Source organism: Myotis yumanensis, unplaced genomic scaffold (assembly GCF_028538775.1).
Source record: "Myotis yumanensis isolate MYYU_CA2020_CCGP unplaced genomic scaffold, mMyoYum1.0.hap1 SCAF_1, whole genome shotgun sequence".
Taxonomy (NCBI): Eukaryota; Metazoa; Chordata; class Mammalia; order Chiroptera; family Vespertilionidae; genus Myotis; species Myotis yumanensis.
In genome coordinates this window covers 921,344-948,037 of record NW_027223752.1, presented here as the reverse complement: position 1 = coordinate 948,037, position 26,694 = coordinate 921,344, and the positions used below count along the sequence as shown (strand labels likewise).

Here is a 26,694-nt window from a genome sequence, read left to right as displayed (position 1 = left end):
GGTCAGGGCATTGGTCACTTCTTGTATGTGCCCTGACCGGGATCGAACCCACAACCCTGGTGTATGCGGATGACACGCTCACCAACTGAGCTACCTGGCCAGGGCTGGGATGAAGTCTCTAAAGTCATTTAGTTTTTCAAAACGTTCACTAAGGCGTCGTCTCAGATAGGACTGCACATGACATGAACGTGTTAGTCTACGCACGTGTGTCCGGCTGGGGGGACCACGCGGGTGCTCACGCTGTGACATCCCGGGGAAGAGGAGGAAGACAAGCCGAGAGAAAGGACACTTGGGCTCTCACGGGCGGGGGCCCAGGTCACAGGAACCGGGCCAGGACTGGGCCTCGCAATGAAAGAGCTTCAACACACAGACCCCCGAGCGAGCAGCGAGTGCCCTAGACGAGGGCCTGAGGGAGCACCTGCGCACAGGTCACCTCGCTCGCAGGACTTGGGGCGCTCACTCCGCACAGGGATGGACACTATAGACCAGCGGTTCTCAACCTGTGGGTCGAATGACCCTTTCACAGGGGTCGCCTAAGACCATCCTGCATATCAGATATTTACATGACGATTCATTACAGTAGCAACATTACAGTTATGAAGTAGCAACGAAAATAATGTTATGGTTGGGTCACCACATGAGGAACTGTATTTAAAGGGCCAGAAGGTTGAGAACCTCTGGTCTAGACCAGGGGTCCTCAAACTTTTTAAACAGGGGGCCATTTCACTGTCCCTCAGACCGTTGGAGGGCCGGACTATAGTTTAAAAAAAAACTATGAACAAATTCCTATGCACACTGCACATATCTTATTTTATTTTGAAGTGAAAAAACAAAACGGGAACAAATACAATATCTGTATTTGCATGTGGCCCGCGGGCCGTAGTTTGAGGACCCCTGGTCTAGACCCTCATCCGCTCTGAGAAAAAGTGTTTCCTCTAAAACGCAGAGACAGTAGTTACCTGTCCTTAGTCGGACACCGTAGCCTTTAAAACCAGAGCCAGTCATTCCGAAGGCGATGCGGAGCCTGCTTCCCCTCCCCAGGCCCGCGGCCCGGCTGGCTCCGGCGCGTGGGCAGGACGGTCACGGCCAGAGCGGGCGTTTCAGAGCCGGTAGCCCCGGCACAGGCTCTTCCCAGCGGTTTTCTCCAGATGCCCATGGGGCTCAGGCTCCACCACACGGGGTGAGGCCGGGCAACAGCCGCTTCCTAAAACCAACTCGTCCCTCTTGCCCCAAACGCTGTAAGACACGCATCCCTCCACAGCAGGGAGGCCGGGCGCTGGCTGACGCCACGGGTCTGAGGTGGACCCGGCCAGCAAGGAGCAGACGAGCCTGCCCCTCCCCTAATGCAAAGGAGCCCTGGCGCGTGCTGTGGTGAGTGCCGGCCGGCCCACCCAGGGTCTCGGTTCAATCCCAGTCGGGGCGCAGTGCAGAGGCAACCCATCCAGGTGTCTCTTCACACTGATGTCTCTCCCCTCCCCTTCCATCCTGGAGAAAAGTCAACGGGAAAACACCCTCCGATGAGGACTGACAAAGAAAAGGCAAAGGAAACACCTGAGTGGGCACCTAATTTCCTTATCTCCAATGTCACCCGAGGAACTGGTCTCAGTCCTGAGACGTGAGAGCTCCGACCCACAGAACCGCAAGTGGAATCACCTGCTAAACAGTTTTACTGACCACCAGAGCGGCTGGAGCCGGCTCAATCCCCGGTCGGGGCACATACCTGGGGGTTCACCTTTAATCCCCGGTCGGGGCACATACGAAAGGCCACCGATCAATGTGTTTTCTCTCTCACATCGATGGTTCTCTCTCCATTCCTCTCTCCCAGCATGTCCTCAGGTGAGGATGAAAAAATAAAAGAATTTTACTTAGAATCAACCAGTGAGATGCACGTGCCATTTTGAAAGTGAGTTTCAGGGAAGAGCTGACAAAACCGTGCTTCTGTGGGAAATGCATCCAAACAGCAGCGCCCAGGCCAGTGACCCAGGAGAGACCCCGCCCAGCTCCCTCGTGGGCACAGGGCTCCTTCGCACCGAACTCCTCTGGCCACGAAAGTCATGGTTCAAAGGTTCCAAGACCCATGGCCGAACCCTTTTAAACACACGGAGCCTCGTGTCTTAAAGCCTTGACATGGTGATCCTTCTATTTGAAACCATCTTTCTCCCTCTGCTAACACTGTGTAGAGCTTCACAGGCAGAGCTGGCCTTTGATTTTACAAGATTGAGACTGATTTTCAGGATCTAAGTCGAGCTAATTCTTTGGAAGGTGGTCGTATGCAGGCAGACAAGCCAATGTGCACCGGTAACCGTGCAGGCTCCTTGTCGCCGGTGAGGCCCTGACCACGGAACAAAGACGCCCACGTTCCCATGAGCCACGAGCCACGGCCTCCGGCAGGACGCTGCACAGCGACTCTCCGCCTCGCTGGGAGGCTGGGACTCAGGGCCCGGGCCCGGGTCGGTGCGGGAGCAGCCGGCGCTGAGCAGGTGGGACGTGGGGTTCGGAGATAGTTACCCGGGGTTCCTCGGCTCACTCTCCCGGGCACTTCCTCCCTTCAGCTTCCTAACCAGCTTCTCGCTGCTGCGTCTAATGGAGGCCCGCAGCTTGCTAAAGGAGCCGCTGCGCCTCAGCGATCCAGTGCCGTCCTGAAAGAGACGGGAACACGGTGAGGCCAGGGTCCCCGTCCCCGCCCCCGTCCCGCCCCGGCACAGCCGAGGGACAAGAACCAGACCATGACCTGTCATTGGAGGGCGTCACTCCCAGCCCACAGAAGTGACCACTCGCCCGGGTGTCAGTGGACTTTAAACAGAAACTCCCCATTTTAAATGTAATTAAAACGTATCTAATGACCATGAAAACTTTTGAACGTGAAGAAGCTCAAACAAAAATAACATTCCCACAGGAACGTAACTGTGTTGCTGCTTTGAAACAAAAGATAACAAAGTCTTGGGAAAGGTCACGCGGCTTGAAATCCAATCCCACAGTGAGCAGCAGGCGCCGGGACACCAGCCCGAGACCAGCTCCCTCAGACGCCGTCACAATGTGACACAGAGTACTGTCTCCTCAGTGCGTTTTAAGTTTTATTCAACGTTGATACTGTGGTTGGAAATTAAGGAAACGCTCATTCTATAGGAACCGCTGGACACCAGGACGCGTGGAGCAGGAGGCCCGCGGCCGTCCTGTCCACGCAGACATGCCCATGACCCGAGGGGAGTGTGGGACCACAGAGAGCAGGAGAGCGAGGGCACAGACTTTATTCCCGGATGAACCGCAGCGGAAGGGCCAGCAGCCGCGCCCCCAGGACGCTACGTGAGGCTGCGTCCAGGGGAGGGGGACACACTCTGAGCAGACAGACACGGAGACACAGTCAGTTGCAGTGAGTTTATTAGAAGTTAGAAAGACAGGTACACAGTCACCAACACAGATTAGTAGAGAGAAGCAGAACTGCCCAATTTCCACACAGACTACACAGCGCTGCTACTGGGGCGGGAGCCGGGGAGCCAGGCCCGGCGAGGGGCGCCGTCTGAGGACCTGGGAGCACATGCCCTACTCACAGCCGAGCGAGTCAGCGGCCACGGCCACCGTCCGCCACGGCAGTAACGCCTGCGGACACTTCTAACTACCTTCCAGCTAAGTGACAGCTAATGGCTCTGAAGTTTTAAGCTCATATGTTACACAGTACGTGGTTTTTATTGATACAGTTTATATTACTAAGTACATATCCAGCAAAGCTACGTGTATACAGAGAGAGGGACCCCCCAAAGGACAGCAGCACCGAGAGGAATGCCCGTCACAAGGTGGAGCTCGGACAAGAATCCTAGGGTCGCTAACAGCCGCGGCAGCGGGAGCTGGAGGTGCCGCCCGTCATGCAGGAGACAGAGTCACAAGGCAGCTAGGCCTGTCAGACAGAAACGAGAGAGAGCCAGGTGAAACTCGGAGGGAGGCCCCTGCCCGCGCGCCGCCCGCCGGCTCACAGTATTTCTAGGTCACAGAGCGGGCACTGGGGGCTTCGGACTACCTGCGGCCGGCCGGCCGGTGGCCCCGTGTGAGCAGGGCTGGGCCTGACGCCCGTGCACGGGGGCAGCCAGTGCTCCCAGGGCCTGGGTGCGCCTGGCCAGGACCTCCCTGACACTGGCTATAAAAATAAAAAGGCGCCACCGAGCGTCAGGAAGGAGGCTCTGCAGGGGCAACACCGAGAGGCCAGGAGAGGCTGCCGGAGGCGCCGTGTGGCGCTCCAACTCCCTGAAACCCTCTCCTGAGCTGTGAGCTCTCCCCAGAGGGAGGGAGGGCCTTCTCTTAAGAACACGAACCTCGCAGAGACTTGAGGTCTGCAACACCTTCTGAACATGCACTGACAACCCCAGTAAAGTACTTTCTAGAATCAATTCCCACGGGCAGCAGCCATCCTGGGCCTGCGGAGAGACCTGGCCGTCTGGCACCGAAGCCCCAGCGGTTCTGACTCACCATGGGACGCTGAGCAAGTCATTTAACCAGCCCGAGCTTCATTTTTCTCATCTTTAAAATGGAAAAATAAAACTTGTTACCAACTCCCCGTGAGCGCTGGGAGGACAAGAAAACATTAGCTCTTGCTGCTCTTCAGCAGAAGGTGGTGAAATGTAACGTAACTCCATCAACAGCACATCCGCCTTCACATCCAAGCTCAGTGCTGGACACCCAGCAAGGGGAGACCCCCCACCCCGGACTCTCAGCCCTCCTCTCCCTGCCCCTCCCCTCCCCTCCGTCCTGGCCACAGGCTGGCACTGGGCTGGGGCAGCATGGTGCCCTGGGGCTGGGGCTGGGGCAGTGGTCTGCCCACCACTTGTGCTCACCCCCTTACACCCTGTGAGAACCAGCTGGGCTTCAGGAGCATGCATCAGACGGATGTATGTGAAGAGATTAGCCCATGAACGTATATGCATACACACAGGGCTCATGGGCAGACAATGGTGTGGGAAGGGTGGGGGAGGGAAGGGGAGCGGGGGAGGGGCCAATGGGGGGAGAAAAGGGGCATCTGTAATACTTTCAACAATAAAGACACATTTTTTTAAAAGGGCTGGGCTGGTGGGTCCCTGCACCTGCCGCTGGAACAGCTCCTGCTCTGTGGCAGGCCCAGCACCTCCACAGCGGGAGCTCTGCCACACTGGCTAGCACAGCAGGGATCACTGTAAGGGTTTCAGGTGACTTAGTGTTCTTCAATTTTTAAAAATATATTCCACACAAATCCTTTATAATAAAAGGCTAATATGCAAATCGACCGAATGATGGAACAACTGGTCGCTATGACATGCACTGACCACCAGGGGGCAGACGCTCAACACAGGAGCTGCCCCCTGGCGGTCAGTGTGCTCCCACAAGGGGAGCCCACTCAGCCAGTAGCCAGGCTCATGGCTGGCGAGCACAGCGGTGGTGGCGGGAGCAGGCCTAAGCCATCAGTTGGACATCCCCCGAGGGCTGGACTGCAAGAGGGTGCGGGATGGGCTGAGGGAACCACCCCTCCCTCTCCCTCTCCCAGTGCACAAATTTCATGCACCAGGCCTCTAGTTTTAAAATGAATATTAATCTCTTTTTAAAAATATATTGATTGGTTGATTTTAGAGAGAGGAAGGAAGAGAGGGAGAGAGAGAGAAACATCGATCTGTTGCTCCACTTGTTTATGCATTCACTGGTTGCTTTTTGTATGTGCCCTGACTGGGAATCGAACCTGCAACCTGGGTGTATTGGGACAATGCTCTAACCAACTGAGCTACCGACCAGGGCTAATCTATTCCTAGTTCACAGTGTACCCAATTCCCCAGTAACCCTGGATAAGAGCGTAGTGTACTGAAGCTTTCAGAAATACCACGCGGGGAGCAGTGCGGGGAGAGTGGGGGCTGCTCCTGAAGGACCAGCAAAGAACTGCCCCACAAACCGCAGGGACAGTGCGGAGGGAAGGCTGACGTGGGCCTCGGCCACCAGGCTGGAGCTCCCAGTGGCCGGACACACACGTGCCTACCAGCCAACACGAAGCCACATGAACGGGGGCCAAGGGAGTCCAATTTCACCCCTAAGGTTCCTTTGCAGCCCACATCTGTGTGCTTAGCAGGACCATCAAGGAGGATGCCCTCAGAGGTGCCCTGACGGGGACCTCCGTTCAGCCCAGCACTTGCAGAGGAGAGGGCGGGAGCAGCTGCCCCTCACAGACCGAACTGGATGGCTCCAGGCCTGCTGGGGAGAGCAGGTCCCCTAGGGCCAAGCCCCTGCCCAACCCTCACATGGGGTCCTGGCTGGGGCCAGTCCTTCCTGCTCGCGTCTCTAACAGCCTGTGCCCAGCTCTGTGCTCTAACAGCGTGTGCCCAGCTCTGTGCTGGCCCAGATGCCCAGTACCCCCAGGCAGGACCCTGACCTGACTCGCTGCCCTGTTCTAAGGCTGTTTCTGGCACTGAGAGCGACCCTGCCTGTCGATGGAATTGACTGCAACTGGAGAAGCTGTGGCTGCTCCTGGACCTGCCCACAGCACTCACTCCGCCCTGTGGGGCGGCTGTAGAGAGCACTGACATTCTTCTTAAACTAGAATCTAATGAGAAGCCCAATGTAAAGTGAGGCCTCGATGGCACTTCCTCACCAGGCCTGGGTCACAGTCCTCAGGACGATTGAGTCGAGCAGAGAACAGGCCAGGCCTGTCGGAGCCACAGGGGGCGGTTCTCACCGTGGCCGGGCCCCCCGCCCGCAGACAGCGTGAGCCGCCATTCTCCCTGCAGGAGGACGGAGCATGGCTGCAGGTGACCTCAGGACGGGCTCCTTTGGTTGCGAGCAATTATACCTCAACACAGCTGATCTCAAACCTCTGCGTGTGCCTGCTGCCTTAGTGACTCTTCTCAATAGAAGTACGCTTTACAAATAACATGTCACCCTAACCCAAGCATACCAAACTCGCAGCCGGCGGGCCGCATGCTTGCTAACTGGTTTGGCTCAGTGGATAGAGCCTCTGGCTGAGGACTGAAGGGTCCCGGGTTCGATTCTGGTCAAGGGCATGTACTTGGTTTGGGGCTCCAGCCCCACTAGGGGCTGGTGCAAGAAGCAGCTGATTGATGTTTTTAACTCACTATCCCTCTTCCTTCCTCTCTGTAAAAAATCAATAAAAATATATTTTAAAAAATAAAGAAATAAACTTGTCAAATTTTGGGAGAGCTCAGCATTCCCTCCTTGGAACCTTAGAGCTTTGAGGAAGCCAGCCTGGGAGCCGAGGCCGTCCCATGAGGCGACAGGCCGAGTCTAAGTGGTGACCTCGGTGACCAGCGGTGAGCCCAGCTGCCACAGCCACCTCCTTAACCTGGGCGGTCACTGCCCCTCTGCTGCTTTCCCTACTCTCCACTCGGGGAGAGGGCTCCTGTGCTGCCCCGGGCGCTAAGACCCAGGCTCCTCCGGTCGGGGGGCATGCACGGGTGAAGGCAGCCCTCCCCCGGGTCTCGGCCTTGAAGACGTCAGCAATAGCTGTGTCATCACGATGTCAGACAGGCTGACCTAGAAATACTGTCTCAGGAGACCTCCTGCCCAACGTCAAGAGCCGTTAGCACCTGCACGGTGCGGCGGCCGACGAGCAAAGGGCCCGCCCTCAGACGCATGCGGAGGAGAGCAGAGAGCACCGGGAGGGGGCGCACACAGCAGGCCTGAGGGCGAGCAGGGACTGCGCCCAAGGGCGTGAGTGATCACAGCAGATGCTGATTGGTTGTCCTGGCACAGAAAAAAACCAAAGCCAGGAAGCTGCGGACAGACGGCCCAGATGTTCTCCCTGTAATTTTGGCCAATAACAATCTGTACGGAACATCTCAGAGGCTCACCTTTACCCAAAGTGCTGCAGCTACAGGAAATCCCAACGGATAACAGATTTAAAAACAGACGAGAAAGCCAAAACTACTAGGCAAAACATCTGCGGTGACAGCTGAGGGTGCACTGCTGCGGCTTCGAAAAACCAGCGCACCTGGGCGGCAAGGCTCACCTGCAGCCACTCCTCCCCGATACAGCGAACCCCACAGCTGCCAGCTCTGCACTCCCTGACAGCTCCCTGCACCGGCCCCACCCACGGGCCACCACGAGGGAGGCCACAGGCAGAGCCACCAGGGGCTGACACGTCTCAAACACAGGCCCGGGTTCTGGACCCGGAAAACTGTGGCAGGGAGTCGTGAAGGGCGATGGACCCACCCCCGAGGAACTGGCGCTCAGGACCACGGTGGGACTTGAAGTGCGGCCACCGAACCTTCCTGCCCCTGCCCTGCCCCTTCCCTAGACAAGTTCTGCCAGGAACATCAGCCCATCCAAGGCCTGTACAGTAATTCCCACCAGGCCTATGGCAGCCGGGCCGTAAATGGGGGGCGCTGGAGTTAGCGGGGAAGAGGTAAGTTAACAAGCGAGTTAGTCACCTGCACGCTTCCTATGATTAAAGTAAAACCGGATTACGGACTGTGCTTTAAACAACCAGGACACTCAATCAGCATTTAGGTGCTGGAAGCTAGGCCAACAGCTTTCATGGAGAGAAAACGGCCACTTCCAGGAGGCAGAGGCTCAGGGTGAGCAGGAGACGGGACTTACAGAAGCGGAGCTGCAGCTGGAGTGGAGGGAAGCAGAGTCTACAGAAGAAGGGCTGCGGGGGCGGGGCCGCGCGCTGTACTTACCCCGCTCCACTCTACGCCCATACTCACTTCCTCCCCTCCGTCAGGGCCGCTCTCGTACTTGACCGTGTCCACGGTCAGGCTCTCCCGGCTCCGGCGCTTCTCCGAGCCCTCGGGGTCGCCCAGCACCTCGGCCACTCTCTGTTTGTGAACATTGTCAAGACCCTGCGAGTCAGGCGGGAGGGTTCACCTGTTAGCACGTAAGCTGATTAGGGTTTTCCAAACAGAAACGTCACTAGAAAACACAGGCTCTGAACCACAGGGAATGACCACCGTGTCCTGGGGACATGCCCTGCAGGGGTGCCTTCCTTGAGCCCGTTCACCTCCCATCAAGTCACAGACTGAGCCAGCGAGTGGCGCTGGCTGGGGTCCGGCAGGAAGGGCCCTGGTGCACTCACTGGGACGGCTTCACAACAGGCCCGATGGTGGGCGGGGAGGGGAGGCACGGGAGGCACGCCCAAGGACAAGGCGGTGATGGTGACGGGCGGGCGGGTCCTGGCTGGAGCCCTCCCCTGCTCCTGTTCGGAAGTGTGGTGGTGGGATAGGAATGCCGTGTCTAGCGTCACCACTAACTCCCTGGCGTGCACGCCTCCCAGGCAGCACCTGCTGGAAACTCACAGATGACTGTGCTCTCAGTGTGACACTGAAGACCAGCCACTAACTACAAAGGCACGTCCAGAGCAGACGCTCCGTCTGTGAAGGGCTGAGCAGCAGGCACTCCTCACACACGTCTGTAATAGCATGTGGCGGGTTAACACACAACAGGGCTTCCTGTGCGCGTCCGGGCCCGATGACTGTGGGCAACATGCCTCTGGTTCCGCATGGGTTCACCCAGCGGCTCGTGGAGCGTTCACCTGTGCCGATCCGATGGGCCCTCCTCCTCGGGAGGCCAGGCCCGACCACGGCCACTACACGTGCTCCTCACCCAGGAAACTGGCCTGCGTGCCCTGCACTTCCTGTGTGAGTTGTGTGGGGCATCACTACTCTCGGTTGGTGAAGGAAAGCGCCTCAGTCCTCCTACCTCTTTACTGCTGAGAACCTCGTGCGACACCCCCGTGGATGTGGTGTCTCTAGGCCTAGACGACGGGACAGTCCAGCGGCATGAGAGGCCACACTGTGGGCTTGTGCACTCACCCGCTTGCCAGAACGCACCTGTAACCCCAAACCCACACCCGTGCTCTCGCAGGCACCTGCCACCCGGTGTGCACGGCCCGTCCGCTACTCAGTCCACGTTCTCCGCATTTTGTCCATTTGCTGGACGCTCGCTGCCTGAACAGCCCCGCCCCACGCTGCGGCGCGCCCAGGTCCCTAAGTGCATGAGGCTGGTGTGCCTCACACAGACGAGCGACGCCTGTGCAGGTGGGCCTCCCGCGGGCCTGAGCCGGTGCTGGGCCCTGTACTGGTGCTAACGCATCACCAATCCACCCACGTAGGTGTCTGTGAACAGAAAGCACACGGGACACGGCTTTGGCAGGTCAGCGGCTGCGAGCGCGGCCAGAGGCTCACAGGACCCAGCGCTGCGTCCTCCCCGGAGGCCCTGCTGCTTCGCGCCCACAGCGCTCCAGAGCGGACCTACCGACAAGGACCTGCGGCACCTGGGCCGCCGGCCTGCGTTCAGCTGCCGTGTGCGCCAAGAGGGGGCTTCTGGCTCACGCGGATGGTGTCTGTGTGGCGGCCCCGGTCACGGCCCAGCAGCACACGCGGTGCCAGTTACTGTCCCGTTCTGTTTATCGCAGCCATCCCGCTGGGTGTGAGGAAGTGCGTGTGGCTTTAAAGTGCGTTCCCTACGACTACAGATGGGCACCTTTCACGTGCGTGCAGGCCCAGCAGGTACTCTGCACCCCATGGCCGTGGCCTTGTCTTCACACGCCCTGGGCACTAGACCCACCAGACACGTGTGCACACGCTGTCCCCGCTCTGGGCGCCCATTTCCAATTCTGGAGGACTGGATCGACCGGGGTTCTCTTCTGCTACTCGTGTTTCTGGGTCAGACGTACAGTATTTAAATAATATCATCTTATTTATAAAATTAACATATTACGAACTTTCTACCTCTAAGTCAAGATCTCAGTAAGGCGCGTGTTAGAGAGAGGGGCTGACCGACCTGCTTGCGTGACCGCATGGCGGCTTCCTCCAGGGTCTCTGCAGCTTCGAACTTGCCCTGGCGCCTGTAGAGCGCCCCGAGGTTCTTTAACGTCGTGGTGACGGTCGGGCTGGAAGAGAGCACACGGTGCTGAGCTGTTAACACGCTTCCGAGCGGCCACGACGGCCAGCGCGGGATCTGAGGACTGGTGTTGGTGAGAAATGGCTCTCAGGCTCCATGGCCCTTGTTTCCCACGTAAGGGGACCAGCAGCTCTTCTCCCTCCAGCTCCCGCCTCCCAGAGCTGCCTGGCGGCTCGGTCCTTGGCCAACGCCAGAGTCCGCGGGCTGTCTGGGACACCACGCTTCCCGGCAGCGAGCGTATCATCAGGCAGTGAGAGGGTGCGGAGGGAGGCAGAGGGAGCCGCCCCTCACCACCCCGGGATGAGCGCCGTGTGACGGAGCACAGAGCCAGCAGGGACGTGTGCTCGGCGCTGTGCCCAGCAGCCTTCCAGGCCCAGCCACGCCCGTTCATTTGGTGCGACGGCCCGTCAGGAGACGCATGAAGCAGCTGCGCCCATGTTGGAGAGCCCCCGCCCCCAGCACATCTGTCCGCGCCACGGGGAACCGGGCTAGGGGTCAGAAACTTCCCGAACTAGATGACTGGGAAACTGAGTCTTAGAGGAGGAGTTTGTGAGCAGACAGGAGAGCAGCAGGGGTTCCAGTCGGGGGAAGCGGCCGGCAGGCCTGGTGTGGGAGGCACAGGCACCGGCTCACAGGGCTGTGCGGGGTGCTCACACTGCCCTCTGCAGACACGGAGGCCAAGGCAGCGAGGAGAGGGGGCCACGGCTTAGGGTCTCCGAGACGAGGCGTCCCTGCAGGGGTCTGTGAGTGCTGGCTCCTGCAGGGCTGCTGGCCCCTGCTCTGCGGCCGCCTTCCCGTGTCCCCTGGGCCCTCTCCTGCTGCCATGTGGTCGGCAGCCTTGGACAGAGCAGCGTGAGTGCACCGAGCTGTGTTACCCGGACGGCGGGTCACCTCCTCCCAAAGTGACGGTGTTTTGGTGGAGCCCGAGGAAACCACACCCGTGAGAACGCTGCCCACTCGTGACCCCTGCCAGCGGCTCTGTCAGGCCCAGCAGCCCCGTCCACAGCTGTTGTTTGCAGGGAAGCAGACACACCTGTCCACCTTGCAGGCCTTGTACCAGCCGCCATACTCTCCAAACGCGGGCCCGTCCTTCTGCTTCCCCTGAAGGAGAAGAGGAGGTGGTGAGTGAAGCCCCGCAGCACCGAGCCCGCGGGGCCCTGGGGCGGAACTCACTTTGCACTCCTCTCTCTCCTCCGCGTGCATCCAGATGGGCTTGTTTTCGTCTGAGGGAGAAAAACAACACACTGTCAGCGGAGGCTGACCGAGCCCCGTGAGAAGGGGCCACGTTCCAGGGACTGCAAGGCTCCTGCTGTTCTAGGATCCTGCTTGGGGTGACTTCTCCCGCCTGGACGGGCGCCGTTCCCACGGAGGACAGGCTGGAGGACAGGACCACACGAGCTCGCAGGAGGCGCGGGGGACAGAAGGTGCGGGAGGAAACGTACCAGACCTGGGAGGCGTCAGCAAACCCGACACCCGTGAGGGTTCCCATCGGGAAACTTTTCTTTTTTTATATATGTTTTATTGATTTCAGACAGGGAGAAAGAGAAAGACTCACTGATTGGCTGCCTCCTGCACGCCCCCCACTGGGAATTAAGCCCACAACCTGGGCATGTGCCCTTGACCAGAACTGAACCCAGGACCCTTCAGTCCGCAGGCTGATGTTCTACCCACTGAGCCACACCAGCGAGGGCCATCATGAAACTTTTAACGCTGGAATCTGCACACAGCCCTCGGGAGTTTTAAAATGTGAACAACTTCGCAGTAAACAAGAGTCCGACAACAAGCAGCAACCGTCCTCTTTCCAAACATCAGTGAACGCCTAGCGAAGGGAAGCAAGTGCCTCATGTCCCCGAGGCCTCCTGAGCCACTGGAACCCTGACAGCTTTCCCTCCAGAACTGGGCCCTGAGCACCTCCGATGCTGAGGGTGTGACGGCCAGGCCTGGGCCGGTGGAGAATGTGCACTTTGGCAGGTCCCCGCCAGCATGGTAAGAACATTCTAGAAAGCATGAATGACTCCAGGGAGGTTTTCTAGAGTTGGTGCCTCTGGGCTGTGCCTGAAACAGGCGTGGACTCTGGAGAGGACAGCGTGAAAAGCTGAGGCAGGTGGCCATCACCCCACGGAGGTGAGAGATGCCGGGTGAGCACGCGTGTGTCCACCGTGTCACTGAGAGATGAACATACGTGCCACGAGCACCCAGCTGTGCCCGCCCCTCCTCTGAGTGCCGTCTGGAAAATCATTTCTAACACTCAAGTCAGCTGCATCTTGAAACTGCTGTGACGACGCGGGCGTACCAACTGCGGGCTGGCACCAGGACTGCCGGGCAGCCTGCAGCAGCATCTGCTTAGAAACGAGGGCACCCTTACCGTCCACAGAACCAAACTCCCGCTCATGCGCACGCGTGAGGATCTCTTTGTACAGGGTCTCTGCTTGCTTGAACTTCCCTTGCTTCAGGTAGCAGGAGGCCTTGAAAGAAGATGAGGTGCTCAGCATCCTCCCCCGCGAATGAGCGCGCTCCTCGGGACAGTGCCACTAGGAAGCGCCCCGCTGCCCGCGCCCCGGCCCACCTACCAGGTTGTTCTTGGTCTTGGCCACGTTGGGGTCGTCGGGCCCCAGCTTGGTCTGGTAGATCTCGAGGGCCCTCTGGTAGTAATACTCCACCTCCTCGTACTTGCCCTGGTTCTGGCACAGCAGAGCCAAGTTATTCAACTGCTTGGCCACGTCCGGGTGGTCCTTCCCCAAAACCTGAGAACAAAGCACGGTGTCAGCACCTCCGCCTGCCTCACCACCAGCCAGTCCGCTCCCCACGTGAGCTCTTCCTGAGCGTCCACCGGAGGCCGCCCTCCAGGCTGCGGTGCTGTGGGGCTCCGTGCCCTGTGATGAAGTGACGCAGCCAGAACGCGGGGGGCTCTCCTGGGGGGCGGGGGAGAGGCTGGTTCCCTTTACATGCTTTAGCTTCCTTAAATCTTACAACGACCCTACGTGATGGGAACGTCATGCACATTTTGAGGAGGAAACTGGCTTTTCTAAAGCCAATGCTACTATGACTGCCAAGTCCTGGAACAGCCCAAACTTAGCCTCCAAAGGAACTCCCAGTCTCCCGCCCAGCCAGCCCGCCTGCACGTGCAATCACCCCAAGCACTTCCTCACCTTTCCACCCCCACCGGCAGGACCCCCCCTGCCTCTGCCCCTCCTGGATGCCGACACTCCTCCCCCACCAGCTGCTCACCCAGGGTGCTCTCCAGGCCCTGCGGATGGGACTCCTTCTATCCAATTTAAGGAGACCTCAGCCCGGCCCACCAGTTAGCTCAGAAGCACATCACCTCGTTTTCTCTCTTTGCAAGTATCACTACCTGAAGCTACCTTATCTATCCAGCTGATCTTCTATTACAACTCTCACCCACTGAAGTGCGGGCCCCAGGAATGCAAGTTCTTCCCAATGCAACCCCTGCTGGAGGAGTCACACTGGAGCAAGCGATTCGATCCGTTCTCTCAATCAGTGCCTACACCTAGGCGTCCCCAGGAGGCACGCGGTGTCCCCCTGCCTTCCCACACTCCCTCCTCTCCCTGCTGGAACTCTGCACTCAGTTACTGAAGGCTCAGCTCCAACACTCCCGTCGGTGGGCAGCCGTCCCCCATGCCCCCAGCCCCTGGAGGAGCCCCGCTCTAGATGCTCCCGGCTCTGACCTAGAGGCCAGCGAACAGAACCCTGCATTCCCAAGTTCAGTCTCGTGGCTGTGCCCTGGGGAAGGGGCTGTGTTTCTGATCTGCTAAGTCCCCCACTCCCACCAAGCAGAGGCCCCGCCCTCCATGAGCATTTCCAGGTGTGTGACTGAAAGGGCAGCACGTGTGAGCCTTCAATGCCCCGTTCCGTCCTGTGTCCTCCCGGTTCCAACCCGTCCCGCAAGGCGGGGCCTGTTGTTGACGGACATCCCGCAAGGCGGGGCCTGTTGTTGACGGACAGGCAGGCGGCAGGATGACGTCTCACTGGGGACGTGAGGAAGAGCAGCTCGTCTCCCCTTCCCCAGGAAGCAACCACAGAAGCACCAGCTGAGCTTCCCGGGCCATCCCCGGCTCAGCTGGCCCGCGTCTCTAACCCTGAGCACAGCCCGCTGAGTGCGGCCCAAAGCACAAGCTACACCCTTCAGTGTCATGAGCATAAACGCAGCAGCGGGCAGACGTCCACTGACTTAATCTACAGCTGAGTCCATCCTTAAGACTGGAAAGAACGTTCCCTTTTTAAAGCTGCAGAAGCCTATTTGGTGGCTACTCTCCTCCGGGCAGGCACATGCTCGCTGCCCAGGGAACGTCCAGTCCCGAGCAAGCCCTCCCTCAGCAGCCACTCCTGGCCCCGCCCCTGCGCACCCGACCGCAGGGCCAGCTGCGTCGGCTGAGGGTGGCCCACCGTGTGGAACGAGTTTCTTCTCGTAAACCGTCAGTGCCCACCTACAGTGGTCCTGTCAAAAGGTGAACCGGAAGTCCTCTAAAAGCCCCCAACTCACACCTGAAACCTACGTGACCCTATTAACAAGGCCACCCCTACACAGTTAATTCAAAATAAGTAAAAGTAAGATAAACGCATAAAAAACGCGCCACACGGTGCCGCACCTTTTCTCGAATCTCCAGGGCTCTTTTACACAGCGGCTCTGCCTCCTTGTACTTCCCTCTCTTGCCGTAAAGCACCGCGAGGTTGTTCAGAGTTGCTGCCACCTGCAACAGGGGCGGCGAGAGGGTGAGCGGGGCCGGCGCGCTCAGGGCGGTCAGGGACCGAGTTCCATCAAAAGCAAGAGAGCAATTCACCGGACAGAGATCACAGAGCAACACCACAGGTGCTAGGATTACACAATCAGCATCGCGGGATCTTGATTTTTAATAAATCTCACTGGGAACCACACAGCCCACCACAGCCTGTGTGCAAATGGGAGCAGACTTTGACAAAGGACCCAGTTCTGCAGGACAGAATTTCACAAGACATGCGATTCGATTCCGGATCAAGAACTACAGCGCGTGCTCCATTTGGGAGGGGCGAGGCGTGCGCTGGCCTTGCTGGTGCCAGTCCCCGCGGGAGCTGGCGCGAGGCGGCGGGAGGCCTACCTGTGCCATCTAGCGGAAGGCAGCGCTTACCTTCCCTGTGGGTTCAATAGTAAAATGAGTCGGTGAAAACCTCAGAGAAAACCAAGCATCTATGAGGAGAGAGAATCAGACCCACTCACCGCGGGGTGGTCTTTGCCCAGAGTTTTCTCGCGGATGGCCAAGGCATCGTTCAGCAGGTTGGCGGCGTCCTTGTACTTATTCTGGTCTCTGAAATGAAGCACTGGGAGTATTCTGTCTGCCAGCAGGCCAGGTGTCACCCCTGCCCTTCCCTGGCCCTCTGAGCGGGGACTGTCACTGCCCCATTTGCGAGATGAGGAGCGGAGGCTCCGAGAAGCTAAGGCTCTGGACACCAGCCTCTGTCCCCGGCCCGTTTAGCAGAGCTGGAAGCTGAACTCCCGAGAACAGAGCTACGTGTTCAGCCCGAGGGCCTCACAGCCAACCCAAAGGCTCCCATATACTTGGGTCTCAAAAACTGTTTATTGAGACCGGCCTGTGTGGCTCAGTGGTTGAGCGTTGACCCAGGAACCAGGAGGTCTCCGGTTCGATTCCCGGTCAGGGGCACATGCCTGGTTTGTGGGCTCGATCCCCAGTAGGGGGCATGCAGGAGGCAGCCAGTCAGTAATTCTCTCTCATCATGGATGTTTCTATCCCTCTCTCTGAAATCATTAAACAAAAGGTTTGTTGAACTGGAACCAAACCGCTGGAGAAATGGAGGACGGAGGAAGTACTAGCCTGTACACCAGGGCCAGGATGTTGAGCATGGTGGCCACGTCCGGGTGGTCGTGGCCGGAGGTCTTCTCCAGGTCCTCCAGGGCCTGCTTGCACAGGGGCACGGCCACCTCGTAGCGCCCCTGCGAGGCGTACTGGATGACCAGGTTGTGCAGGGTGCGCAGGCGCGCGGGGATCTCATAGCCGCCCTGCTGCGCGGCCGCCGCGGCGCTGCTGTGCTGCTGCTGGACTGCAGAGAGGGTCCGCGTCAGTGGCACAGGGTCCCCGGGCGTCCCGGTTAAACTCCCCTCCAGCCTGGGCCCCGTTTCAGCACGTGGCCCCCCACCACGGAAACCTGTCCCACACCCCCTGGGCAGGCTGGTAACAGCAGCACCCTCCCGGGTGACACAACCCCCAAAACACACACACACACCCCACAACGAGATGCCCTCGGCCCAGGCAGACAGCCCTGCCTTTCCCACTCCGAACTGCTGTGCCTGGCCCATGCCGAGCGGCTGGCGTAACGCCGCTACACCCCAACACGCAAACCCTGAAACTCTGGGGAAACGCGGGTCCGAGCGTGCACGCACTCCTGCGAGGCGCTGCGCCACCCAGATGCCCGCCAGTCACCGCAATCGCGTCCCACGCACAGACCACCTCCCTCTGCTGCACGCGGCAGCCAGCCCGCCCACGTACTTCCTTGACCGGGGTCATCGTCGTCGTTCGGGAAAAGGTCATCCAGAGGTTCTTTGGTGGAATCGGTGTCTTTGTCCTCCTGGAAACCAACCCAGAACTATCTTAGCTTGCAAGGGCTATAAAACCTCTGCTATAACCTTTTTAATTAAAAAACCTTAGAGCCTGGCCAGCGTGGCTCAGTGGTTGAGCATCGACCTATGAACCAGGAGGTCACAGTTCGATTCCTGGTCAGGGCACATGCCTGGGTTGCAGGCTCGATTCCCAGTGTGGGGCATGCAGGAGGCAGCCGATCCATGATTCTCATCATTGATGTCTCTCTCTCTCTCTCCCTCTCCATTCTTCTCTTAAATCAATAAAAATATATATTTTTTAAAAACTTTAGAAAAGATGGTCCATTTTTAAGATCAAACACAGGATTATCCACAATCTGTCTGGGTTCTGAGGAAGTTCAAACAGAGCAGGGAAGCCCTCATTGGAAATAAACCCACTCGAAAACCACACACGTGGGAACGTGAAGCGCCGCATGGCTGCACACGCAGACCTGGGTGAGTCCACGCAGGCCTGGGGCACTGGGCTGCCTCCAGCTGCATATGACTCAGTGTGAGGGACGCCCTCGTGGTGGGGTTCCTGCCCGAATAAGTGGAGACACTGGAGCGTGTTCTCTCTCGCCCCTACCCCACCCTGTGAGGACCCAGCGAGCAGGTCACCATCTGCAAGCCAGGAAGAGAGTCCTCCCCAGACACTAGCCCTGCGGGTGCCCGGTCTCGGGCTCCAGCCACCAGGGCGGGAGACGTGTCTGTGGTCCGAGCCACCTGTCGGTGGTGTTTTGTGCGGCAGCCCAAGCTGACACAGGGTCATGTCTGTTTGCTCAGGACGAGGGCTCAGACTGAAGACACACGTGTGGGATGCACTGGTCACAGATTATGTAGTGAACAGGCCCGGCACCAGGCGGGCAATGGAAAATGGGAGCTCAAAAAAGTAACAAATAATGAGATAAAATAACAGTGGGCGCTCAAATGCAGGGCAGACTCAGGATGGGCCTGGGCAGGAGGGACGGACTGGGACAGGGAACACGGGCTGCGTGCAGGGAAGAACCTGCAGCCGGTGTGTCTCAGCTTTGCCCCCTGAACTGCGGCCGAGGTCTGTTTCTTTAACCCACAAGCCTGCAGCACTGTTACGGCGCTGCGTGCACTGCGACACGCACTGCAGGGATGTGCGGCTGGGTAAGGGCAGATGGGGATGCTTTTCTATCTTCTCACCTCTTGTGTAAATCTAACATTTAAAAGGTATTGTTGTTTTTAAGTTAACCGAATCAGAAATAACACTGGATGAAAAATAATCAAGACTGGGATCAACATCCAAAGACAGAAAGGGGGGAACTGAGATCCTTGGAGAACCATAACATTCCAGAAACCACAAGTGAGCTGGCAGGGCCCCGAGGGAGGCAGGAGAAGGCAGCAGAGAGCAGGTGTCCTGGGGCGGGGCAGGCTCCGCAGAGAAAGGCAGGCCCACGGCATCATCCACCACAGTCAGCCCCGACTCTGGGTCAGGATTGGACGGTGGCTGTGGACCTAGAGAGTCTAGCGCCTGACAGGCATGGACGCCAGACCGCCGTGGGTCAGGGCGCCAGAGCCCAGCTGGGCAGACCCGTCACAGGTAATGCTGCCTCTCTGCCGTGGACCTGATAGTTACCATATTTTACATTTTCTGACCCTTCTTCTAAAAAACACACAAGAAAAGAATACGGCAAAGAGAACTTCAATGGCCCTGGCCGGGTGGTCCAGTGGTTGGAGCATCATCCTTTGCACTGAAGGGTCAGGGTCGTGGGTTTGATTCCTGGTTAAGGCACACACCCAGGTTGTGGGTTCAATCCCCAGTCAGGGCGCACATGTGAGGCAAAAGATCAATCTTTCTCTCTCCCTCTCTCCCTTCTTCACCCGCCCCAGAATCAATGAAAAACATATCCTTGGGTGAGAATTAAAAGAAAAAGGCCCTGGCCAGAGTGGCTGTTGGTTAGGTGTCGTCCCGTGCACCAAAGGGTTGCTGGTTCAATTCCTGGTCAGGGCACATGCCCAGGGTGCGGGCTGGATCCCTGGTAGGGGGCATGTGGGAAGTGGGTGATCAATGTTTTGCTCTCACATCAATGTTTCTCTCTCTCTCCCTTCCTCTCTCTCTCAAAAAAACCCACAAAACCTAAAAAGTTGTTCAATAACAAAATTAAAAATTAAAAAAAACGGGAATGTCTATGACTTGCCCAGGGACTCAGTCCCAGGACTGCAACCCTCGATCTTGCTCAGTGCCTCCCTGGAGGGGAGACCCTGGCCCCGGGTGCGGAAGCCCCGCCCACGTCCTGCGGGACGGCCAGCACCGCGCTCCCACAGAACCACTCACCGACGGAGAGATGTCGTCGTCGTATTTCTTCAGCTGGTTCATGAATTCCAGATGCTTCTTCTCCTCCTCCAGCTGTGCCACAGACTGCTCGCTCTTCTGCAGCTTCTGCTGCGTGTTGGCCAGCTCGTCCCGCAGCCACTGGTTCTCCTGGCACAGGCGGCGCACCTGCGCACGCAGCTTCTGCTTCTCCGACTCTACAGCGTTCAGGTGGTTGGACAGGGCCATCATCACCTGCAGACGGCACGGGCTGCGGCAGCGGTCCCGGCCCGCCTCCCTCCACCCAGGCCCCGTGCTGTGGCTTCCGCCTGCAGCTCGTTCCCCAAGCACGAGGTGCACCGTGCCATGACTCCCGTGTCCACCTCGGTCACAGGCCACACACGGGACACCACAGGAGTAGCACATGCCCAGGGCATCTACAGAAAATAGACGTGTGTTTTGTCTGAGAGCTTCTCCAGTGGACGAGCAACGCACACACCGCTACTCTTCTGATAAAAATGCATTTTTTACTTTCCATCCAGACAGCTCCAACGCAATTTCTCACCGCCGTGCCCCCGACGTGACACTGCGTGTGCCTGCACGCAAAAGTGTGCAGTGTGGTCACTCCGGGAGCGGGGGGAAGGGAGGGCAGGCAGATCTTCCAGGTGCCAAGGGAAGGGAAGGCATCTTTGCCGCTGGCATCACGGGTCAGAGGCGCTGGCGCTCCCATCACAGAGTCTGTCCTAGCGAGGGGCTGCCCAGGACTGTGCCTGCGGGCCCTGAGCAGCGTCGGGGACTGAGCAGCTGTGCGCTCCTGGGAATGGAGCCCAAGAGAAAGCTGGGAAGTGGCCTCGGTCTGTAGACCTGCCCCCTGCCCTGCCCTCTTCTTTTCCTGCTCATGTGAGAGCTGAAACTCCAGAAGCGGGCTTTTTCTTCCTTTCTAACCCCAACATCTGCCAAACTAAAAAGGAAGCTCATGTTCACATCACTTTTCAACAACAGAACTGGCAACACAGTAGCTTTGCAGTAACTAAACAAGTTCAAGGTCTTTCTCTGGTGCGGAGCAGGGTCAGGAGGAGGCCTCCGCGAGGGCGAGGTGGGCACAGGTGTGGAGGGAGGCCTGTGTAGTGGGCTCACACCAACAAGAAGAAAGCTAAGGCCCTGACCGGTTTGGCTCAGTGGATAGAGCGTCGGCCTGCGGACTGAAGGGTCCCAGGTTTGATTCCGGTCAAGGGCATGTACCTTGGTTGCGGGCACATCCCCAGTAGGGAGTGTGCAGGAGGCAGCTGATCGATGTTTCTCTCTCATCGATGTTTCTAACTCTCTAACCCTCTCCCTTCCGCTCTATAAAAAATCAACAAAAAATATATATTTTTAAAAAGAAGAAAGCTAAGTACCTAATTTTACCTGAAATACGTTGGCAAAGCCAAAAGCTATGGGGCAAGGGGCACCGCATGCCCCACGTCTCCCGTCTATGCTGGCACGACAGAAACGAAGGTCTGTCAGATGTACACAACCCTGCCTGGGTGCCGCAGAGGCCATAGCTGCCGGCGGACAGCCACGCTCCCTCCTTCCTGCTCAGAGCCGGGCACTGTCAGGGCAAGATGCACTCCCATCTCCCCCACACGGCGTGGCCACGGAGTGTCCTGCAGCAAGGTGGGAGCAGAGCGCTCTGCTCTAGGAAGCAGGAGGCAGTGCCCGTCCTGCCCTCCCGGGGCTAGAGCGGGGCCCCGGGGCTGCAGCGGAGCTGTCCTAGTCCGGGAGACAGGCTGCCGGGAGCAGGACGGCAGGGCCTGGGTCCCTGGTGCCGGGGCAGCCGCAGACCCTGACTGGGACAGCCACCCTGGGGCTTGGTTCACAGCCCCTGAGATGTGAGCCACCGTTTTTGTTTTCTGATGTGTGCAGCCAAATCCAGGCCTAAAGGACACGTGTTGGCCCTGCTTTTTAAAGTTCAGATGCGCCCCAATCAACCGTCATGTATCTAACATGCACAACCCTGTTAATCTATAGCAGTGGTTCTCAACCTTCTGGCCTTTTAAATACAGTTCCTCCTGTTGTGACCCAACCATAAAATTATTTTCGTTGCTACTTCATAACTGTCATGTTGCTACTGTTATGAATCGTCATGTAAATATCTGAGATGCAGGATGGTCTTAGGCGACCCCTGTGAAAGGGTCGTTCGACCGCCATAAGGGCCGCGACCCACAGGTTGAGAACCGCTGCTCTATAGGGCTCTGCATTCTGGTTCGTGGGGCGCCATGGACCCGCCCGCCCGGCTCTCCAGGCCGCAGCCCTGGCTCCTACCTGCGCCTCGCTCAGGCCCAGCTCCAGCATCTCCAGGGACTTCCGGATCATGTTGGACTTCTCCTCCACCAGGTTACTCTCATCATCTTTCTTCAGACACTTCAGTGTCTCGAGTAAACTCTGTAGGATGGAGTTGTGCTCGTTCTTCAGAGCCTCCAGCCCCTGAATCACCTGCTTGGTCTTGGAGACAATCTCGTCCTGCGTGAGCTTCTCCAGCCTGTCTTCCTTCACGCACACCATGGTGGACATGTTGTCATACATTCTGGGGGGAAAGACAGGGATCAGGCACCTCGCCGAGGCCTGACGGGCGTCAGTCTCTAAGGAGGTCCTTGTGTGAAGACTGTAAGTTAATGTTTTTGCAGGCAAATACCAAGTATGTGTATTTGGTTTAATATTCTATACTGGTTCTCTTTTCCCTTTGCAGACCAATTTAATTACTTTCCTGGCTTGTGACTGATTTTTTAATGGAAAGAATGGCAGCAACAGAAACGAATGCCAAAGATTACAAGCAACAAAACATCCAAACGGCATTTCCAAAACACACAGCCTCCGTGAACAAAATGTTCTGAGTGTCTGCGAGTCTTATTTCTCCTGAATGAAATGCGGGAGGGAAGTCAGTTCTCTGGCTTGCTGAGCAGGTGCCCCGAGAGGTGGTCAGGCTGGGGAAGGCGCCAGCAGAGGAGCACGGAGCACTGGGAGGAGGGGAGGCCCGAGCGGCGGAGCCCAGGCGGGCTGATGGCCTGAGGGGAGCAGCGCTGCAGACGCAGGAGGCCCTGCCGCCTGGCTCAGTTGGCAGGGTGTCAGCCCATGCACCGGAGTTTGCTGGTTCAATTCCCAGTCAGGGCACATGCCCAGGTTATGGGTTCAGCCCCCAGGTTATGGGGTGCATGCGGGAGACAACCGATCAATGTTTCTCTCTCACATCGATGTTTCTCTCTCTCTTCCTTCCTCTCTCTCTAAAATCAATTTTTTTAAAAACAAAAAGACTGCCGAACCGGTTTGGCTCAGTGGATAGAGCGTCGGCCTGCGGACTGAAGGGTCCCGGGTTCGATTCCGGTCAAGGGCATGTATCTGAGTTGCGGGCACATCCCCAGTAGGAGGTGTGCAGGAGGCAGCTGATCGATGTTTCTCTCTCATCGATGTTTCTAACTCTCTATCTCTCTCCCTTCCTCTCTGTAAAAAATCAATAAAAAAATATATTTAAAAACAAAAAGACTCAGGAGCCCAGGGGCCCAGCATGTCCCCTGGGGTAGAGCAGCCCCGGGCGCAGGAACAGGTGTGAAGACAGGGAGGGGAAGGGCCCTGAGACAGTGTCAGCCCAGCGGCCACGCCCCTGCCCTGTGCCCGGGAGCTGCCAGCATGCAGTGGGGAGAAGGAAGCTGCCAGGAGAGGAGAGGGGAGGGGAGGGACGAGCTGAGGTCGGATGCCCGTGGGGTGGCTTCCTCAGAACCCCGGCACCTGAGCCGCAGGTTCCCGCCCAGTCTCACCACCGAGACTCAAGCTCTACTGCAGGCGGCTCCGCGGTTAGAGTCATCCTGATAGGCCAGCTGTGGGCAAACTACGGCCCACGGGCCGGATCCGGCCCATTTGAAATGAATAAAACTAAAAAAAAAAGAGACCGTACCCTTTTATGGAATGATGTTTACTTTGAATTTATATTAGTTCACACAAACACTCCATCCATGCCTTTGTTCCGGCCCTCCGGTCCAGTTTAAGAACCCACTGTGGCCCTCGAGTCAAAAAGCTTGCCCACCCCAGTGATAGGCCAAGGCTGCGGACTCGACCCTGTCAGGGCACATCCAAGGTCACCAAGGACTGCACAGACGGGTGAAATGCGTCCATGTTTCTCTCCTTTCCTTCTCCCCCTCCCCCTCTCTCTCTCTTCCTCTCTCTCTCTCTCTCTCTCTCTCAAATCAGTCATCTTTTTAAAAGACAGGGCCGTTTGGGACGCCTTTACTGAGCTCACGGCTCTCCAGGGCACTGCTGGCTCTAGGAGAGCAGGGCCTCGTGTGTCCTGTCCTGTGCGACCCTCTCGGACTGTGACAGTCACTGCTAAGTGCACACGCGCCGGCCGACGGAGGACCAGCGTCCAGTGAATAGGACTCAGTGGATCCCCAAAGGAAGGAGGAAACGAAACGGGCACCTCCCCAGCTCTGGCTGCGAACTTCTCAGCACAATTCCCAAGTGACGCACCTTCAGTCTTCCTTTCCCAAACTCGCAGAACAGGGCTTTCGAGGTGTGCCCTGACCAGGGCGGCCTCAGGGACATGCGGGCGCAGAGGGCAGCTGATACCACGCACACCGAGAGCTAAAGGCACAGTGACAGACCTCCTGGTGGAGCATGGGGCGGGGGCAGCGGACTCTCCCACTGCAGAGGGGATGGATGCCAACCGAGGGGACAACGGGGGCCGAGGGGGAGGTGGGAAGCGCCCACATCTGGAGAGGGGTGAGCTGGCACAGGACAGGACTAGAGGAGGAGGGGAGGGAGGTCCCAGGGCACCTGCCCTCTGGGGTGAGGGTGGAGGGCGGCCACGCTCAGCAAGGTCAGGTGCCATCCATCAGAGACACAGGTACCTCCTCCCAGGCTCAGCCAGGTGAGGCCCTTCCTCTCCTGAGGAGGCCAACACCCGGCCATCTTTCAACAAGGCAAACCCAGGACATGGGCAGGGGCGGCTTCGGTCTGGAAAAGAAAAGCTCGCGGACGCGAATGGGCAGAAGTGACACCTTCGTCAGAGTGAATCCTGCCCAGCTGTGAAGACGGCCAGTGCATCCTCATAGGGTCACATGGCGGCTGAGAAGAAGGGGAGGGGGCAGTTCTGTTTATGTGAGAGGAGGCAGGGGGCGGAGGGTTTAAATAGCAAAGGAAAACCATAACAGGCGGCCCTGTGTGCAGAAGGAAGAGTGGAAGGAAAAGGAGAAAGACGATCGCTGGCAGGCTGCCTCATCAGGCAGGTGAGTTCCCAGAAACCCACTGCAGGTCCCGACGGGCTGGCCAGGCTGGGAGCTGAGAGGAGACCAGTCACACAGAAATGTTACCGACCGCACACTCAAAGAGCCGCTGAAGGCAGTTTTCTGTTACTTCCCCTTAAAGGAAAAGTAACGGGAACCCAACCGCGAGGGGGGGGACACTCCGTTCGTGAGAATGAGGTGGCAGGTGCTGTGTGGGCTCTGGACCTGAGTGAGCCGGTGCAGCGCCCGGCACCACCATCCGCCATGGAGTGGGGAGGCCTCCTGGGGTCTCGGTGGCTAACACACCTCCTCCCCGGCTGACGGGAGCATGGAGACCAGCGGGAAGCGCTCAGCAGTCACTCAGCGGTCGGTCAGCACAGCCTCCGGCCAGGGAGCTAAGCAATCTGGAACCTTCCTGATAATGGCTGCTCAAGGTGTGCAGACACACTTCCTGTAACACAGGACTCACTACTTTCCAAGACAATTGGTTCAATGTTTCTCTCTCCCCCCGCTTGCTCTCTCTCTAAAAATCAATAAGAACATATCCTCAGGTGAGGATTTAAAAAACTATTCTAAAATAAAAAGTATTTTTTAAATCTACACACAAAGTACATAAAAAAGCACATGTATAACCTGTAAAGAACAAAACCAGAGTCCAGACCAGTGTGGATCAGCGGTTAGAGCCTGGCCGGAGCACGAGGGCTGTGGGTTCAATCCCGGTCAAGGGCAGGCACCTGGGTTGCAGGTTGGCTCCCTGGCCCCATCGGGCACGTGTGGGAGACAACCAAACGATGTCTCTCCCCCTCTAAAATCAACGGAAAAAGCCTCAGGTGAGGCGTAACGAAAGCGAATACACAAACCAGACAGTATATATGCAGTATATGTTAAGAATTCACATCACTTCCATATAAAGGGTGTCCCAAAATTCACGCAAGAAGTAATTTTGATAGAAAACACAGGTTTGTAATTAAAAATTGTAAATTTTTTATTGATTCATAAAGTATACAGTATAGGGTTATGTATGGAATAGCACAGGGGTGGGCAAACTTTTTGACTCGAGGGCCACAAAGGGTTCTTAAACTGGACCGGAGGGCCGGAACAAAAGCATGGATGGAGTGTTTGTGTGAACTAATATAAATTCAAAGTAAACATCATCACATAAAAGGGTACGGTCTTTTTTTTCTTAGTTTTATTCATTTCAAATGGGCCGGATCTGGCCCGCGGGCCGTAGTTTGCCCACGGCTGGAATAGCATATCGGGCAAATGGCCTCCACGGCTTTGCGGGCACATACGCACTCTTTTGTTGAAATTTTCCATGACCGTTTTGCATAAATGTGGCTGAATTTCGATGAGGCTCATTTTCATCTTGATGGCTTGGTTAATCGACAAAATTGTCGCATTTGGGGCTCAGAAAATCCACGAGTGATTGTTGAGAAACAAATGCATCCACAACGTGTCACTATTTGGTGCGGATTTTGGGCTGGAGGCATCATCGGACCATTCTTCTTCGAAAATGCGGCTGCTCAGGCAATAACAGTTAATGGTGCTCGCTATCGCGACATGATAATCCAGTTTTTTGTGCCTAAATTGCAAGATATGGATGTGGACGACATGTGGTTTCAACAAGACGGTGCCACATGCCATACAGCCCGAGAAACAATTCAATTACTGCGTGAGTCATTTCCTGGTCGTGTAATTTCCCGTTTTGGTGATCA

The 26,694-nt window shown here is 57.4% G+C and overlaps 1 protein-coding gene across 12 annotated transcripts in view; it reads right to left on the bottom strand.

Moving 5' to 3' along the window:
• KLC1 (kinesin light chain 1) overlaps positions 1 to 26,694 on the bottom strand; it is a 49,155-nt gene that overhangs the window by 8,269 nt on the left and 14,192 nt on the right. For 3 of the 12 annotated variants that reach the window (XR_011471157.1, XM_070411930.1, XM_070411940.1), the window contains exons 2-14: positions 22,032 to 22,293; positions 19,752 to 19,982; positions 17,361 to 17,439; positions 16,689 to 16,914; positions 16,076 to 16,163; positions 15,471 to 15,572; positions 13,434 to 13,607; positions 13,229 to 13,328; positions 12,037 to 12,086; positions 11,897 to 11,964; positions 10,744 to 10,852; positions 8,643 to 8,804; positions 2,509 to 2,639 (exon numbers count right to left, since the gene is read on the bottom strand). Coding sequence is in view for 9 of the 12 variants with exons in the window: in XM_070411930.1 (XP_070268031.1) it covers positions 2,509 to 2,639; positions 8,643 to 8,804; positions 10,744 to 10,852; positions 11,897 to 11,964; positions 12,037 to 12,086; positions 13,229 to 13,328; positions 13,434 to 13,607; positions 15,471 to 15,572; positions 16,076 to 16,163; positions 16,689 to 16,914; positions 17,361 to 17,439; positions 19,752 to 19,982; positions 22,032 to 22,292 (1,781 nt within the window). In the remaining 3 variants the exon portion in view is untranslated. Of the gene's footprint in view, positions 1 to 2,508; positions 2,640 to 3,361; positions 3,893 to 4,458; positions 4,510 to 8,642; positions 8,805 to 10,743; positions 10,853 to 11,896; positions 11,965 to 12,036; positions 12,087 to 13,228; positions 13,329 to 13,433; positions 13,608 to 15,470; positions 15,573 to 16,075; positions 16,164 to 16,688; positions 16,915 to 17,360; positions 17,440 to 19,751; positions 19,983 to 22,031; positions 22,294 to 26,694 lie in introns of those variants that run through there. The other 9 variants (XM_070411950.1, XM_070411966.1, XR_011471159.1 and 6 more) reach the window with 9 other exon arrangements.